The sequence below is a fragment of the Haematobia irritans genome, chromosome 1 (genome assembly GCF_050003625.1).
Source record: "Haematobia irritans isolate KBUSLIRL chromosome 1, ASM5000362v1, whole genome shotgun sequence".
NCBI classification, from domain to species: Eukaryota; Metazoa; Arthropoda; class Insecta; order Diptera; family Muscidae; genus Haematobia; species Haematobia irritans.
Window position 1 is genome coordinate 58,400,408 of NC_134397.1, and position 12,458 is coordinate 58,412,865.

The following is a 12,458-nucleotide window of genomic DNA, read 5'->3' on the forward strand; positions in this document are numbered from 1 at the left end:
AGAAGTCTCTCATATTATCGATAATTTTTTATACTTGTGATATTATCGTTATCGATTGCGCATAATTAGTTCGAAAAACGTAACGTAAACACAAACTACATTAAAGTGGTTAGAATAAATTTGATTAAATAAATTTGAAAACGGCTAATATTTTTTAATTATGACAGCACATATGAACATGCTGCCTCATCAGAGGGGCTGTCATTCGGGGGTTATCCCGGAATTTTCGGGACGGGATTTATCCCGAATCCCGGTATTTTTATCTTGAATCACAGGATTTTCGGAATCCCTAATAAATAATCCAAATTTGTTATGGTTTTTAAAGATTTTTTTATTCATAAATTGGTGTCTTGATTCCATATAAACGACCCTTAGACCAGTGTAGACTGTGAGCGATGTTTTTCATCTTCAATAAAATAAGGTAGCATATATCTGGTGAAACTTTGGATGCCTTGGTATTTAAGAAGCTACATAAAATGATGAAGTATAAAACAAAATCCTTAAAATCGTTTGTTAATTACGAAAGCAATAAGAAATAGCTTTTCACTTTATTTTTGTGTTCATATTTTTTGTTAAGTAGCAATTTGAAATTGCTTTTTTATTTACTCTTGTGTTCTTTAATTAAATTAAACCAAATTTGCTTCATGAATTACAAGTTTTTGATGCCTGTAGATTGTCATTACTAAAAATATTTAAAGAGCGCCAAAAAAGAATCCCGAAAAATACTGAAATCCCGGGATTCAATATTTTTAAATCCCGATTCCCGAGATTTTTAAAAATCGATCCCGAATGGCTGCTCCACTCATGAGTAGTCAGCAAGGATGCTATACATTCCAATTGTTACCAGAATTTCCTTTAATTTACGGATTTTTGACTTCCTCGAAATTTGTTACAAAAACGGTGTCTGAGTAGTGGGTTTAAAGACCGTTCAAAAATTTTCCCGAGAATTATGGTTGTCACAAATGTAACATAACTATTCTGAAGATCTTGAGGATGGCGGAGATAACATCACGCATTGAGAAACTTTTAGTATCTTTCTCAGGGGCCTCAGCATGTTGTGTGTAATTTTTTTGTAAGCCTGGAGGAAAATCGAGAAGCCATAGGTTAGGTTGAGTTATAGTGGCAGCCCGATATTTCAGGCTCACTTAGACTATTCATTCCATTGTGATACCATAGTGGTGAACTTCTCCCTTAGACAAGGAACCTCCATTTTATAGCTGAGTCCGAACGGCGTTCCACATTGCAGTGAAACCACTTAGATAAGCTTTGAAACACTCAGAAATGTCACCAGCATTACTGAGGTGGGATAATCCGCCGGTGAAAAACTTTTTGGTGTTTGGTCGAAACTGGGTTTGAACCCACGAACCTGTGTATGCAAGGCGGGCATGCTAACCATTGCATCAGATCCAGATGCCATGACTTCATTATATCGGCAAATGGTATTTTGCATGCCCTGGTTCTAAGTTTTTGTTAAATCGTGAAAATATAATTTTTTCACGATTTAATGGTATGGTATGGCTTTCGGTACGACATTTTTGAACGTTACTAAGAGTTCCAGTGGAAAAACGTAATACAGATATGAATTTCCTATGCAGAAACTTACATAATATGGATGAAATAATTGAAAACATTAACTTAATAGTTTTCTTCCTTTAAAATAACATTGTACAGAAAAATTATGGTGAAAATATCCGATTTCCATCTATGAAGTGTGAACTTAACTGTATTGGTTGCTGTTTCCGAAAGAGACTGCAGTTAGGTTAGGTTATGGAGGATGACAGCAATCAGTGGAAAGGGATTAGACCATATTGATCAAGTACGGTTCTTCAAACTCCTTTTTCTTCGTGGCTCTTCCACTCCGTACAGGTTAATCCCATCATATTCGTCTAATGACCCTCTGGTTTTCCTAGGTCTTCTTCCTGATACCTATTACGGCCTCACCTCCTCTCTGTTCATCGCCATTAGCATTCCAGAGTTAGTTTTCGTCCAATATCATTTTTGTTTGCTCGCATCCTGCAGAAGAAACCCAAGTTCTCTTCCATAAGTCATCATATTTTCCACTGATTATACCCTGCCAACATTTTTTGAATTTGGGGACTCTTTTGAGAATCCCCACTACGTCGAAAACAATCATATACGACATCAAAAACTCGTCGGAAAAGCGCCGTCACTATTGAGAAGTTGTACCACGCCAAGTTATTACAAAAATGTTTCGCATGAGTGCAATTATTAGGTGCCTTTATAGATCAATTTAGAACGACGCCAATAAGGGACCCTCCAAACAATCAGAAAAAGTGCATTTTAAGATAGTTGTAAAAGAATCATTGTGGTCGAGTAAAACACGTTTGTTTAGATATTTATTAATTTGATTAAACATTTACAAATTCTTAAAAATATAACATTTATACCACTATCACATTAAGGCCGGTACTATGTTCATTCTTGCGAAAAAATTTTATGGAAACCATTATTTCGCACATAGAAAGCGGCGTTTTTTTAGGTAGCTTGGAGCGCTATTTTATATGGAGCGATATTGGATTAAGTTGGTGGTGTTGCTTGTTTTTACAAAATAACATGTTATTTTTCCTTGGGCAATTGATCTGCTATTCCTTTGATCCTTTGTATAGTTTCGGAACAAAAATATGGTCCGTGTTTGATTTATAAACCCGCACAAATAGTTTTTAATAAATAAATTATTTCTTAATTCACATTGCAAATGGCGCCGTGCTATGAACGTCAGTTTTTCAACACGAAAAAACAAAGTATCACAAATGGAAAAAAATTCGCAAATTTTTCGCATTTTTTGGTTTTGTATGGAGTTTCAACGCGAAAACCGAACAGAGTACCGGCCTTTACATTTAACATAATTTTTGGCATTAATGATGATGTTGAGTTACAAGTAGCGAGTTACATGTTGCTGCGTCTATCAACCAGTGTTTTTATTCCATGGAGGTAGCGTGTCTGTAAAATATCTGAAAAACAAACACTTTATTCCATTTGGAAAATCACCAAATTGTTCACCAATATACCTTTCACAATTTTAAGCGTATAATCTATGTTTTCAGAACTTTATTTTCGTTTTTATTTAATTAAAATATAACAAGCTGGTTGCGCTTGGCGTTTCACAAAAAATGGCTTTTTTAGCAGTAGGGATGGCAAATTACTTGCATGTACTTTTTGATGTACCTTTTCATGATGGTTGAAGTGACATTTACGAGTCTGTGGTAACGATGAGGTTGAAATGGAACTTTGAAATGCTGGCAGGGTATAAATATACAAAGAAAGGCGAAGAAAAACGTCCATGGTGACGTAATTTTTGCGGAGCAAATTAAAAAGTTGGCGTGGAGTTCACGTTTGTTGTAGTGTCTAGTGGTGATAAAATTCAACTTTTATTTTTTTACTCTCTTTTTTTACTGCATAATTTTTACTGCCAAAGTACCCCTACAGATCTAATATGAAACAGCTGGTAAAAATATTACATCATCATGGAAGTACCCATATATTTTCTTCTGTTTATCGTTATCGATTTTTCGACATCGCACTTGAAATTTTGCCTGTTGACGTTACAGTTTCGTAGTTAATGTTGTTGTTATTATTGTACTGTGTAGTGCAAGTGGGATATTTTTGATTTTCATCCATTAGATAGGACTTCCAGTTTTTCCTTAAAATACAATATTAAGCTATCCCAAATATTACAATGACATCAGATTGGGATGAAGTTAAACGTTTGGCTGCTGACTTCCAAAAAGCTCAGCTAACATCAACCCTACAAAAGTGAGTACGATCAAAGAAATTCCATACTGGATAATTTATACATCCTTACTATGTATCTGGATATTGAATTCCATTTTTAGACTATCGGAACACAATTGTGTGGAAATTGTGACACTTTTACTGGAGAAAAAGTTACTGGAAGTGGTATTTACAAATGATGGAAAAGAGTACATAACTCCAGACCACTTGGAAAGGGAAGTCCAAGATGAGTTGTATGTCCATGGTGGCAGAGTTAATTTGGTGGAAGTTAGCAAGACATTGAATGTCGATTTAACCAGGGTATGTTGTAGTTAGTGGGCTTTTAAGTGGCTTAATATTAACATTTTGTTTCTTGGTTTTTAGATTGAGGAAGTGGGCAAAAAGATTGCCTTGGAAAATCCTAGTATACATTTTATTTTGGGCCAACTAATCGATGAAGACTACATTACCTACATAGCCCAAGAAATCAATGAAAAATTAATACAAAAAGGTGAAATTTCTGTCAATGATTTGACTGAACAATTTGATCTTCCTTCGGATTTCTTGCAAAAAGATGTTTTGGAAAAACATTTGGGCAAAATCATTAAAGGTCGTCAAGATCCCTCAAATCCCAGGGTATTCTTTACCCAGGCCTACTTGCAAAGATGTAAGGCAAAAATACGTGGTGCTTTGGCTGCCCTCACTAGGCCTACAAATGTTTCGGTTATACTGCAGCAAACCAATATCCAACAAAAGATATTCCATACTCTGGTGGACGAAATAAATCCAGCTGGTCAAGTGACTTCGAAATTGGCCAATGCCCAATACATTCCTCATATTTATGCAAAAATGCAATCGGATTGGGTTAATAATTTCTATCGTCAAAATGGCTTCTTGGAATATGACGCTGTCAATAAGTTGGGCATTACAAATGCCAAACAGTATATCACAAAACAATTTCCCGATGAGGAACTGCTATTCCTAAAGCGTTGTGCTGTAAGTTCAAAATTAGTTGAACTAACGGTGCTACCCGCTTTGTCCGCTGCTAAACAATTTATAGATTTGTCCTCACTTCTACCGTCGAATATGTCCTCCTCGGATAGGGAAGAACTATTTGAAGCCATAATGGCGCAGCATAGTTCGGTTTTGTCTAATTTTGTTTTAATTGGTGCTAATTCTGGATCATCAGTGGTATTTACTCCTAAATATTTGGAAGAACTTACCCAGCCTTGTCGAGAATTGGCTTGTACCAAAGCAAAGATCTCGGTAGACAGTGGAAGTTATCAGCAACATATTGCTACTAAGCAAATATCTGCTAAATCTGGTCAAAGAAGAGGCGATGATGATGACGATGACAAGATGGACAAACGAGATGAACGTCGTAAGAAGGCTGCTTCGGGAAAAGCTGGCGGTGGTGCTCAAGGGCGTGAAACAAAGACCAAATCAACCAAAAAACATCCTCGCGGTGGCAAAAAGGGTGGTAAAAATGACTTTGATAGTGACGATGATGATATGGGATCAAGTGCAAATACTAGCGGAGCAAAGAAACAATATGAGCTAATAACCATAGCAGACATAGTTAAAGCTTTGAATAAGGAAACTTCAGCATTGGGTATAGATGAACTAAATGAAGATATTGCTGCTATGTATCATGAGTGAGTTGTAAAATGAAATGCTCATAGTTGGGGAGAAACCGGAAACTAATATGACTTTCTATTATTGCAGGCAACTAAATCAACTTGCTTTGACCAAGGCCCAAGAATTGTATGAATTAACTTTGCAGAAAAGTGCTGCCGTTAGTGGGCAATCACATGCTGCAGTGCAAGAGAAAATCAATACTCTCTTGGTTGATTTGAGATTATATGAAAAAGGACTTAAGGTATTTATGAAATTATAATTTAGAATTGCAGCTTATTGTTTAGTTAGGACAACATCCATTTTTTCCAAATAGCATAGATATATGAATTGACATTTTAGAACAGTCCAAGAGTAATAATCACTTTAATGGCAATTTTTTACATTTTCATAAAAGTTACCACAACGGTAGATTGGTGCAATTCTTGATGAAATAAAATTTTGACAACATTTTCTATAGAAATAAAATGTTGACAAAATTTTCTATAGAAATAAAATTTGGACAAAATTTTCTATAGAAATAAAATTTTGACAAAATTTTCTATAGAAATAAAATTGTGTATAGAAATAAAATTTTCAAAAAATTGTCTATAGAAATAAAATTTTAACAAAATTTTCTATTGAAATAAAATTTTGACGAAATGTTCTATAGATATAAAATTTTGAGAAAATATTCTATTGAAATAATATTTTGACAACATCTATATATATATATATATAAAATTCAAATTATGTTTGTTTATTTGTTTGTTTGTTTGTTTATTTGTATGTTCCGGGTTGGCGCGAAAACGGCTGAACCGATTTACTTGAAACTTTCAGAGATCGTGGGGGGCACTCATGTGCTGAAAATAGGGTACCTCATTTTTTGACATATGGTCGCGGTGAGGAACCTCCCCTTTGTCCGACTTTTTGAAAATTAGACCAAAGTTGACCGATTTGCTTGAAATTTTCATTGAACATTGGGGTTGGCATCTAGACAAAGATCCGCTACTTTTTATTTCGATATTTGGTGGCGGAGGGGGGCTTCCCCTTTGTTCGAATTTTTTAAAGTACTGTGAAAAAACTAAAATTCTCTAAATTATCTGAGATTTACAGAAAACATGTGGTGAGGTTATGGAATTAATATGGGGTACCTAATGATTTCATATGTGGATTGGGAGGGGGACCTCCCCCTTGCCCTACTTTTTGAAACTTGGAACAAAATTATGCGATTTGCTTGAAATTTTCATTGAATGTTGGGGTTGGAATCTAGACAAAAATCCGCTACATTATTTTTCGGTATTTGTTCGGGGAGGAGTACCTCCCCTTTGCCGATTTTTTTTTTTTTTTTTTTGAAAGTACAAACAAAACTAAACTCCCCCGACTTTACGGAAAAAACGGGTTATGAAATTTATACCAGGTTCCTGATTTTTTAATAAAAATAAAAGGGCATAGGGAGACATCCGCTTCTCTTTAGTACATACAGAGAAACAATTAAACTTTACCGAGTTACTTGAGGACTGGGGAGAGGTTACGATATTAATAGTTGATACCTGATTTTGTGAGGACGGAAGAGAGGCCGCCCCTTTAGGCTTATAATTTGTTTGACATTTTCTGGGACGTTTACAAAAGATACGCTACATCTCTTTTCGATATTTGGTCGGGGAGGAGGTCCTCCTCTAAAACTGCAAAAAAAAATTAAGTTTTCTTGAAATTTACAAAAGCAGTGGGGGAACGTTATGAACGAAGAGGCAACCTTCCTTGCCCCACACTTGAAGGAAAGTTTTAAGAATTTTCTGGGAAGGTTAGGGGTGCCATTCACTACGGTGTTTGTCGATATTGTATCGGGGAAAGTGACGTCCCTTTAAAACAATAGAGCAAAATTTAAACATCGCCGATCTACTTGAAATTTACAGGGAACGTGGGAGGAGGTGATTAAATGTATACATGATTTTTAAATTGGTATATGATTTTTCGATATCTGGTTGGGGAAGGGAAAATTGAAATAAACTTTGTCGATTTACTTTGATAGAATTAATAGGGACCATTGAGTAGTTGCGAAATTAATATAGGGTACGTGATAGTCCGATATCAGGTCGGAGTGGTGCGAAGGTGGGGAGAGGGTGCCCTTTTGTCCGTTTTTTTTTTTCTTAAATTGAAAGTAGAGGGTTGTCCATAAATGGGAACTCGGTACATAATTTTATGATTTTTGCACAGGCTTCTGCCAGACTTCTTTTTAGTAAAGAACTTAAATTTACATGAAATTGGTAGCCAACGTAGAGGGTACATCATTTTCCAACATTTTAGCAAATGTTAATGTGGTAAAATTTTTTACTACGTTTGCTTTTTCCGATTTATTGGATAATATAGTGCTTAATTTTCAGATTTGTTGAGGAAAAGGATACCTTTCCTTGACAAACCACACTTAAAATTCACAAGAAATATAGAAGATTGTCCAACTACTTGAATACAGAACATTATTAAAAAAATTTGGAGGAAAGGGTACACCCTCTCCCGCCGTATTTGTACCTATAAACGAAAAATCAAGTAGTCCGATTTGTTTAAAAGAATTCAAATCTTTTCGAATTTGTTTTCAGCACGAAGGATATAGTTGACTAAGTTAACGCAAAATGTTCTTCCAAATACGCTTCGGAAGGCGCAGCGAAGCGGGCCGGGTTACGCTAGTTTTCTATAGAAATAAAATTTTGACAAAATTTCCTATAGAACTAAAATTTTGATAAAATTTTATATAAAAATAAAATTGTGTATAGAAATAAAACTTTCACAAAATTGTCTATAGAAATAAAATTTTGACAAAATTTTCTATAGAAATAAAATTGTAATAAACTTTTCCATAGAAATAAAATTTTTACAAAATTTTCTTTAAATTCAATATTTTAATTTTATTGTTAGGTCATAGTATCAAAGTTCCATGGGGAGTAAGTTATCCTTTTTATAGAAGTGTTAATTTCCACTTTATGGCGCAAGCTAATCTCGTTAAAACATTTAAAATTGGATACATTTACAATCCAAGGGATATTTATTATACGTAGGTTTTCAGCTGTCCTCTGGAAACTGGTGATATTTCTAAGAATTTCAAGCAGTTTCACAGATAGTTTGGCAGGTCATTTGGATTCAAATATAAGAAATACCTTGAAATACCTCGGATAGCAACCTAAGCTCGACACCCCTCGAATTAGCATATTTTTTTTTGGAAACCATTTTTAAATATATATTCTTATATGAATGCCATCAGCGCTATCTTTACACGAATAGGAAAGGGTTCAACGAATAAAAAACTACTCGACTGAAATTCCGCTGAGATTGGCCAAACAGAAAATGATTCGAAATTGTAAATTCTAACCAGAAAACAAATATTGGCTCTGTGATCGTAATAGGTACATATTACCAAGTTTTAATTTGGTGGAACGACAAAACAATTTGGCCTCCAAGAATCGAACTTCAGACTAACTCCTGATAAGTCACAGAAAGAAAACAACACTGAAAATACTGGCTCTGTGATCGTAATAGGTACATATTAATGATGACATGACAAAATAAATTGGGCAATGAAGAGTTTAGGCTATAAGGATCTGCCTGTGGACTTATATCCCATAGGTCTGGTTTTTTCCTAAGGCAACTAAATCAAAAATAGAAACATTGAAATATATACCTATTACGATAATATAACAGGTATTTATTCTATTACGAGGTAGATATAAAATTTTGAAAAAATATTCTATTGACATAAAATCTTGACAAAATTTTTTATAGAAATAAAATTTTGACAAAATTTTCTATAGAAATAAAATTTTGACAAAATTTTCTATGGAAACAAAATTTTGACAAAATTTTATATAGAAATAAAATTTTGACAAAATTTTCTATAGAAAAAAATTTTTGACAAAATTTTCTATAGATAAAATTTTGACAACATTTTCTGTAGAAATAAAATTTTGACTAAATTTTCTATAGATATAAAATTTTGAATGCAATCAGCGCCATCTTTACACGAATAGGAAAGGGTTCAACGAATAAAAAACTACTCGACTGAAATTCCGCTGAGATTGGCCAAACAGAAAATGAATCGAATCGGAAATTCTAACCAGAAAACAAATACTGGCTCTGTGATCGTAATACGCACATATTACCAAGTTTTAATTTGGTGGAACGACAATACAATTTGGCCTCCAAGAGTCGAACTTCAGACTAACTCCTGGTAAGTCAGGAAAATTCTGGGGCAACTATATCAAAAAGAAATAATTCTTCGGGAAAGGGGTTTGAGAGACACTTCGTTCGTAGGAAAGTGACGTGATTAAAGTAAGTGTTCGACGAATACAAACAACAGTACACTATACACAAAAATTTCGTTGAAGTTGGCCAAAATGAACATAAATCGAAATGAAAAACTTTAAGCAGAAAACAACACTGAGAATAATGCCTCTGTGATTATAATAGGTACATATTACCAAGTTTTAATATGATGACATGACAAAATAAATTGGGCAATCAAGAGTTTAGCCTATAAGGATCTGCCTGTGGACTTATTTCCCATAAATCTGGTTTTTCCTAAGGCAACTATATCAAAAATAGAAACATTGAAATATATACCTATTACGATAATATTGTCATCGTAATAGGTATCTATCAGACTAACTTCTGATAAGTTAGGATTTTCTAATGCAACTAAATAAAATAGATATAATTAAGGAATACATTGATTGATTTATTGTCGTATAAGCAGACTCCCTAAAATGTGAAAAAATGAATTTTTGAAACTGGCAAAATGTCCCAATCGCCGGATTAGACGCCAAAATCTATAAGTGCACAGAATAAAATATCACCAAAATTTGTCCAATTAAAATTTTAATTGAACATAAAAATATTAGGAATCGAGAACCGCTAGGTATTTAAATACACATTCTTATATGAATTAGAAGTGTGCACGTGACACGAAATTATCGTGAATCACGAAAGATTTCGTGACTCACGCGTGAGTCGCTGATGGCAACGGCGTAAGTGTGCATAAGCGTGATTAACAAACCAAAAGTCGTGCGTGAGCGTGAGTCACGAAAATAATTTCTTCGTGAGTGTGCGTGAGTAACGAATTTCGGAAAAATCGAAACACGAAAAAATCCCGCCCACGGACATAAAACGCGTACGAAATGAATTCATTTACAATTCTAGTGACACCTGGGATGTTAAGAGTTTAATAAGGCCCTCGATTTCAATCATGCTCATGTTTTCAAACACGTCTATGAGGTAAATTAGTCATAAAATTATTCGTGGGTCACGACATTTTTCGTGAGTCACGATATTTTACGTAAGTCACGACATTTCGTGCATGAGTACAAGTTTTCTTTTCGTGACTGTGCGTGAGCGTGAGTCCTACCAAACATTATCATGCGTAAGATTTTCCCGTCGTGAGTGTGAGTAAAATATTACTCACGTGCACACCTCTCTTATGAATACCATCAGCGCCATCTGTACACGAATAGGAAAGGTTCCAACGAATAGAAAAAACTACTTGACTCAATTTTCATTGGGTTTTGCCAAACCGAAAATGATTACAAATGGAAAATTCTATCCCGAACACCACACTAAAAATACTGGCTCCTTATCGTAATAGGCACCTATTACACGTCTTTCTTATATGAAACATTTTTCGCATCAAAACACTGCAAAAAGACATGGTGTTTTTGCAGTGTTTTGATGCCTACTGTACCAGGATGGACTGCCCCATTTGGATGGTTTTTATTCGGTGTGTGTTCGAAAGAACTGGAACTTAACTTCGGACAAAAATTATCTCTAATGATTAATATTACAAATGTGAAATTTTGATTTCTACGTTTATCGATGTTGACTTTACTAAAGAAATAGCTTCACATTAACTATGTTTATTTTTATTTCTGTGCGCATTTCTAGAAATTTTGGCTTAAAGCCAGTAAACCCAAAAAATATATTTTTTCAAATCGTGAACTTTTTCCATTTCAGCTTTTCCCCGCCAATGTCCAACAAGATTTAATGAAATATCTTGTCAAATCTTTGGGCAATGATATAAGCAATGAATTGATACTCTATGTGGCAAATGAATGCCAAATTGAAGTAAAGAATCCCAATTTGAATGTGGACCAACGCAATAAATTAGCTCAAGAATGCGGTAAGTTAGTGATCAATTATAATCGCTGTAACCAGTTCATCTATATCTATTTTGGATAATTAAAAAAATCTAAATTCTTTGCTCCAGGTGGTGATTATAAGCCCGTTCTATTGGAACTCAATAAGGCGATAAACAAAACAATCGATGAATTTGTTTTAGCCACTGAAACTGTCCTCAAAATATGCAGTATGATTGTTAAAAAAGTCGACAAGAAAAAGGATCGCCAATTGATTATACAGCATCGTGAAAAATTATTAGAGCAATTGCAACAATGCTCTGAGCCTGCTTTAATATTGCATTTAAGCACATTGATCTTGTTTACCACCATAACTGGTTGTATATTACATGCTAGTGGCAAATTTGTATCACAAATTCTATCATTCATTAATCCCTCAATGAGTGATGAGCAAAATCATCTATTGACGAAATATCATGGTAAGTTATTTTTTCTCCATCCCTCGGAATAATATTAGGATATTTTGGTTTTCTTTTACAGATCTGGTTATAAGTGTTTTGCGATTATCAAATGATTCTGAGGAATATACATCAGCCACTACAGATTTGGTTGAATTAGAACCAAAAATCAAGCAATTGGCAGCAAGTTTTGAGAAACCAGGTGTATCAAAATCAGAATAATTTTTTCTATAACTACATAATATTATTGTAATTGTTAACGTCTGTAAGTTGAAAACTTATGATAATTTTTTACTAAATAAAGTTGCAATATTTGGGAAGTAAATAACACAGAATGTACACACGTCAGTAAAAAAAAACTTATGTTAAAAATTTGTTAGTCACTTTGGATAAGAATTCCTTCTCTAGAAGTAGACTTTCGGAGCAGCCTGTTAAACGTTCGTTATTTTTATACACTCAAATAAATTTGTTAGTAGCAAGAAATATCTGCTAAAACAGCCAACATTTTATTGAAAACTGGAAAGCTGTCATCCTATGC

The 12,458-nt window shown here is 34.2% G+C and overlaps 1 protein-coding gene and 1 long non-coding RNA gene across 2 annotated transcripts; one reads left to right on the plus strand and one right to left on the minus strand.

Annotated features, from left to right (window-relative positions):
• Positions 1–2,324: 2,324 nt before the first annotated feature.
• On the minus strand, positions 2,325–3,212 carry LOC142238691 (uncharacterized). Its single transcript, XR_012722790.1, has 2 exons — positions 3,030–3,212; positions 2,325–2,972 (listed from the first exon to the last, which is right to left on the minus strand). It is a non-coding gene; the product is annotated as an uncharacterized LOC142238691 (long non-coding RNA).
• A 347-nt stretch (positions 3,213–3,559) lies between these two features.
• Positions 3,560–12,255, plus strand: Ufl1 (UFM1 specific ligase 1). Its single transcript, XM_075290490.1, has 7 exons — positions 3,560–3,774; positions 3,855–4,053; positions 4,117–5,387; positions 5,458–5,611; positions 11,341–11,506; positions 11,594–11,941; positions 12,003–12,255. Exons 1-7 carry the CDS (start codon positions 3,698–3,700, stop codon positions 12,140–12,142), a joined length of 2,355 nt encoding a protein of 784 aa, XP_075146605.1. The 5' UTR covers positions 3,560–3,697; the 3' UTR covers positions 12,143–12,255.
• Positions 12,256–12,458: the final 203 nt, after the last annotated feature.

Bases quoted from the DNA above. Each gene is read 5' to 3' on its own strand.
- Ufl1 (XM_075290490.1), top strand. From the start codon at position 3,698: ATGACATCAGATTGGGATGAAGTTAAACGTTTGGCTGCTGACTTCCAA. The intron at 4,054-4,116 runs GTATGTTGTAGT...CTTGGTTTTTAG, and splicing joins TGAATGTCGATTTAACCAGG to ATTGAGGAAGTGGGCAAAAA. The intron at 5,388-5,457 runs GTGAGTTGTAAA...CTATTATTGCAG, and splicing joins ATTGCTGCTATGTATCATGA to GCAACTAAATCAACTTGCTT.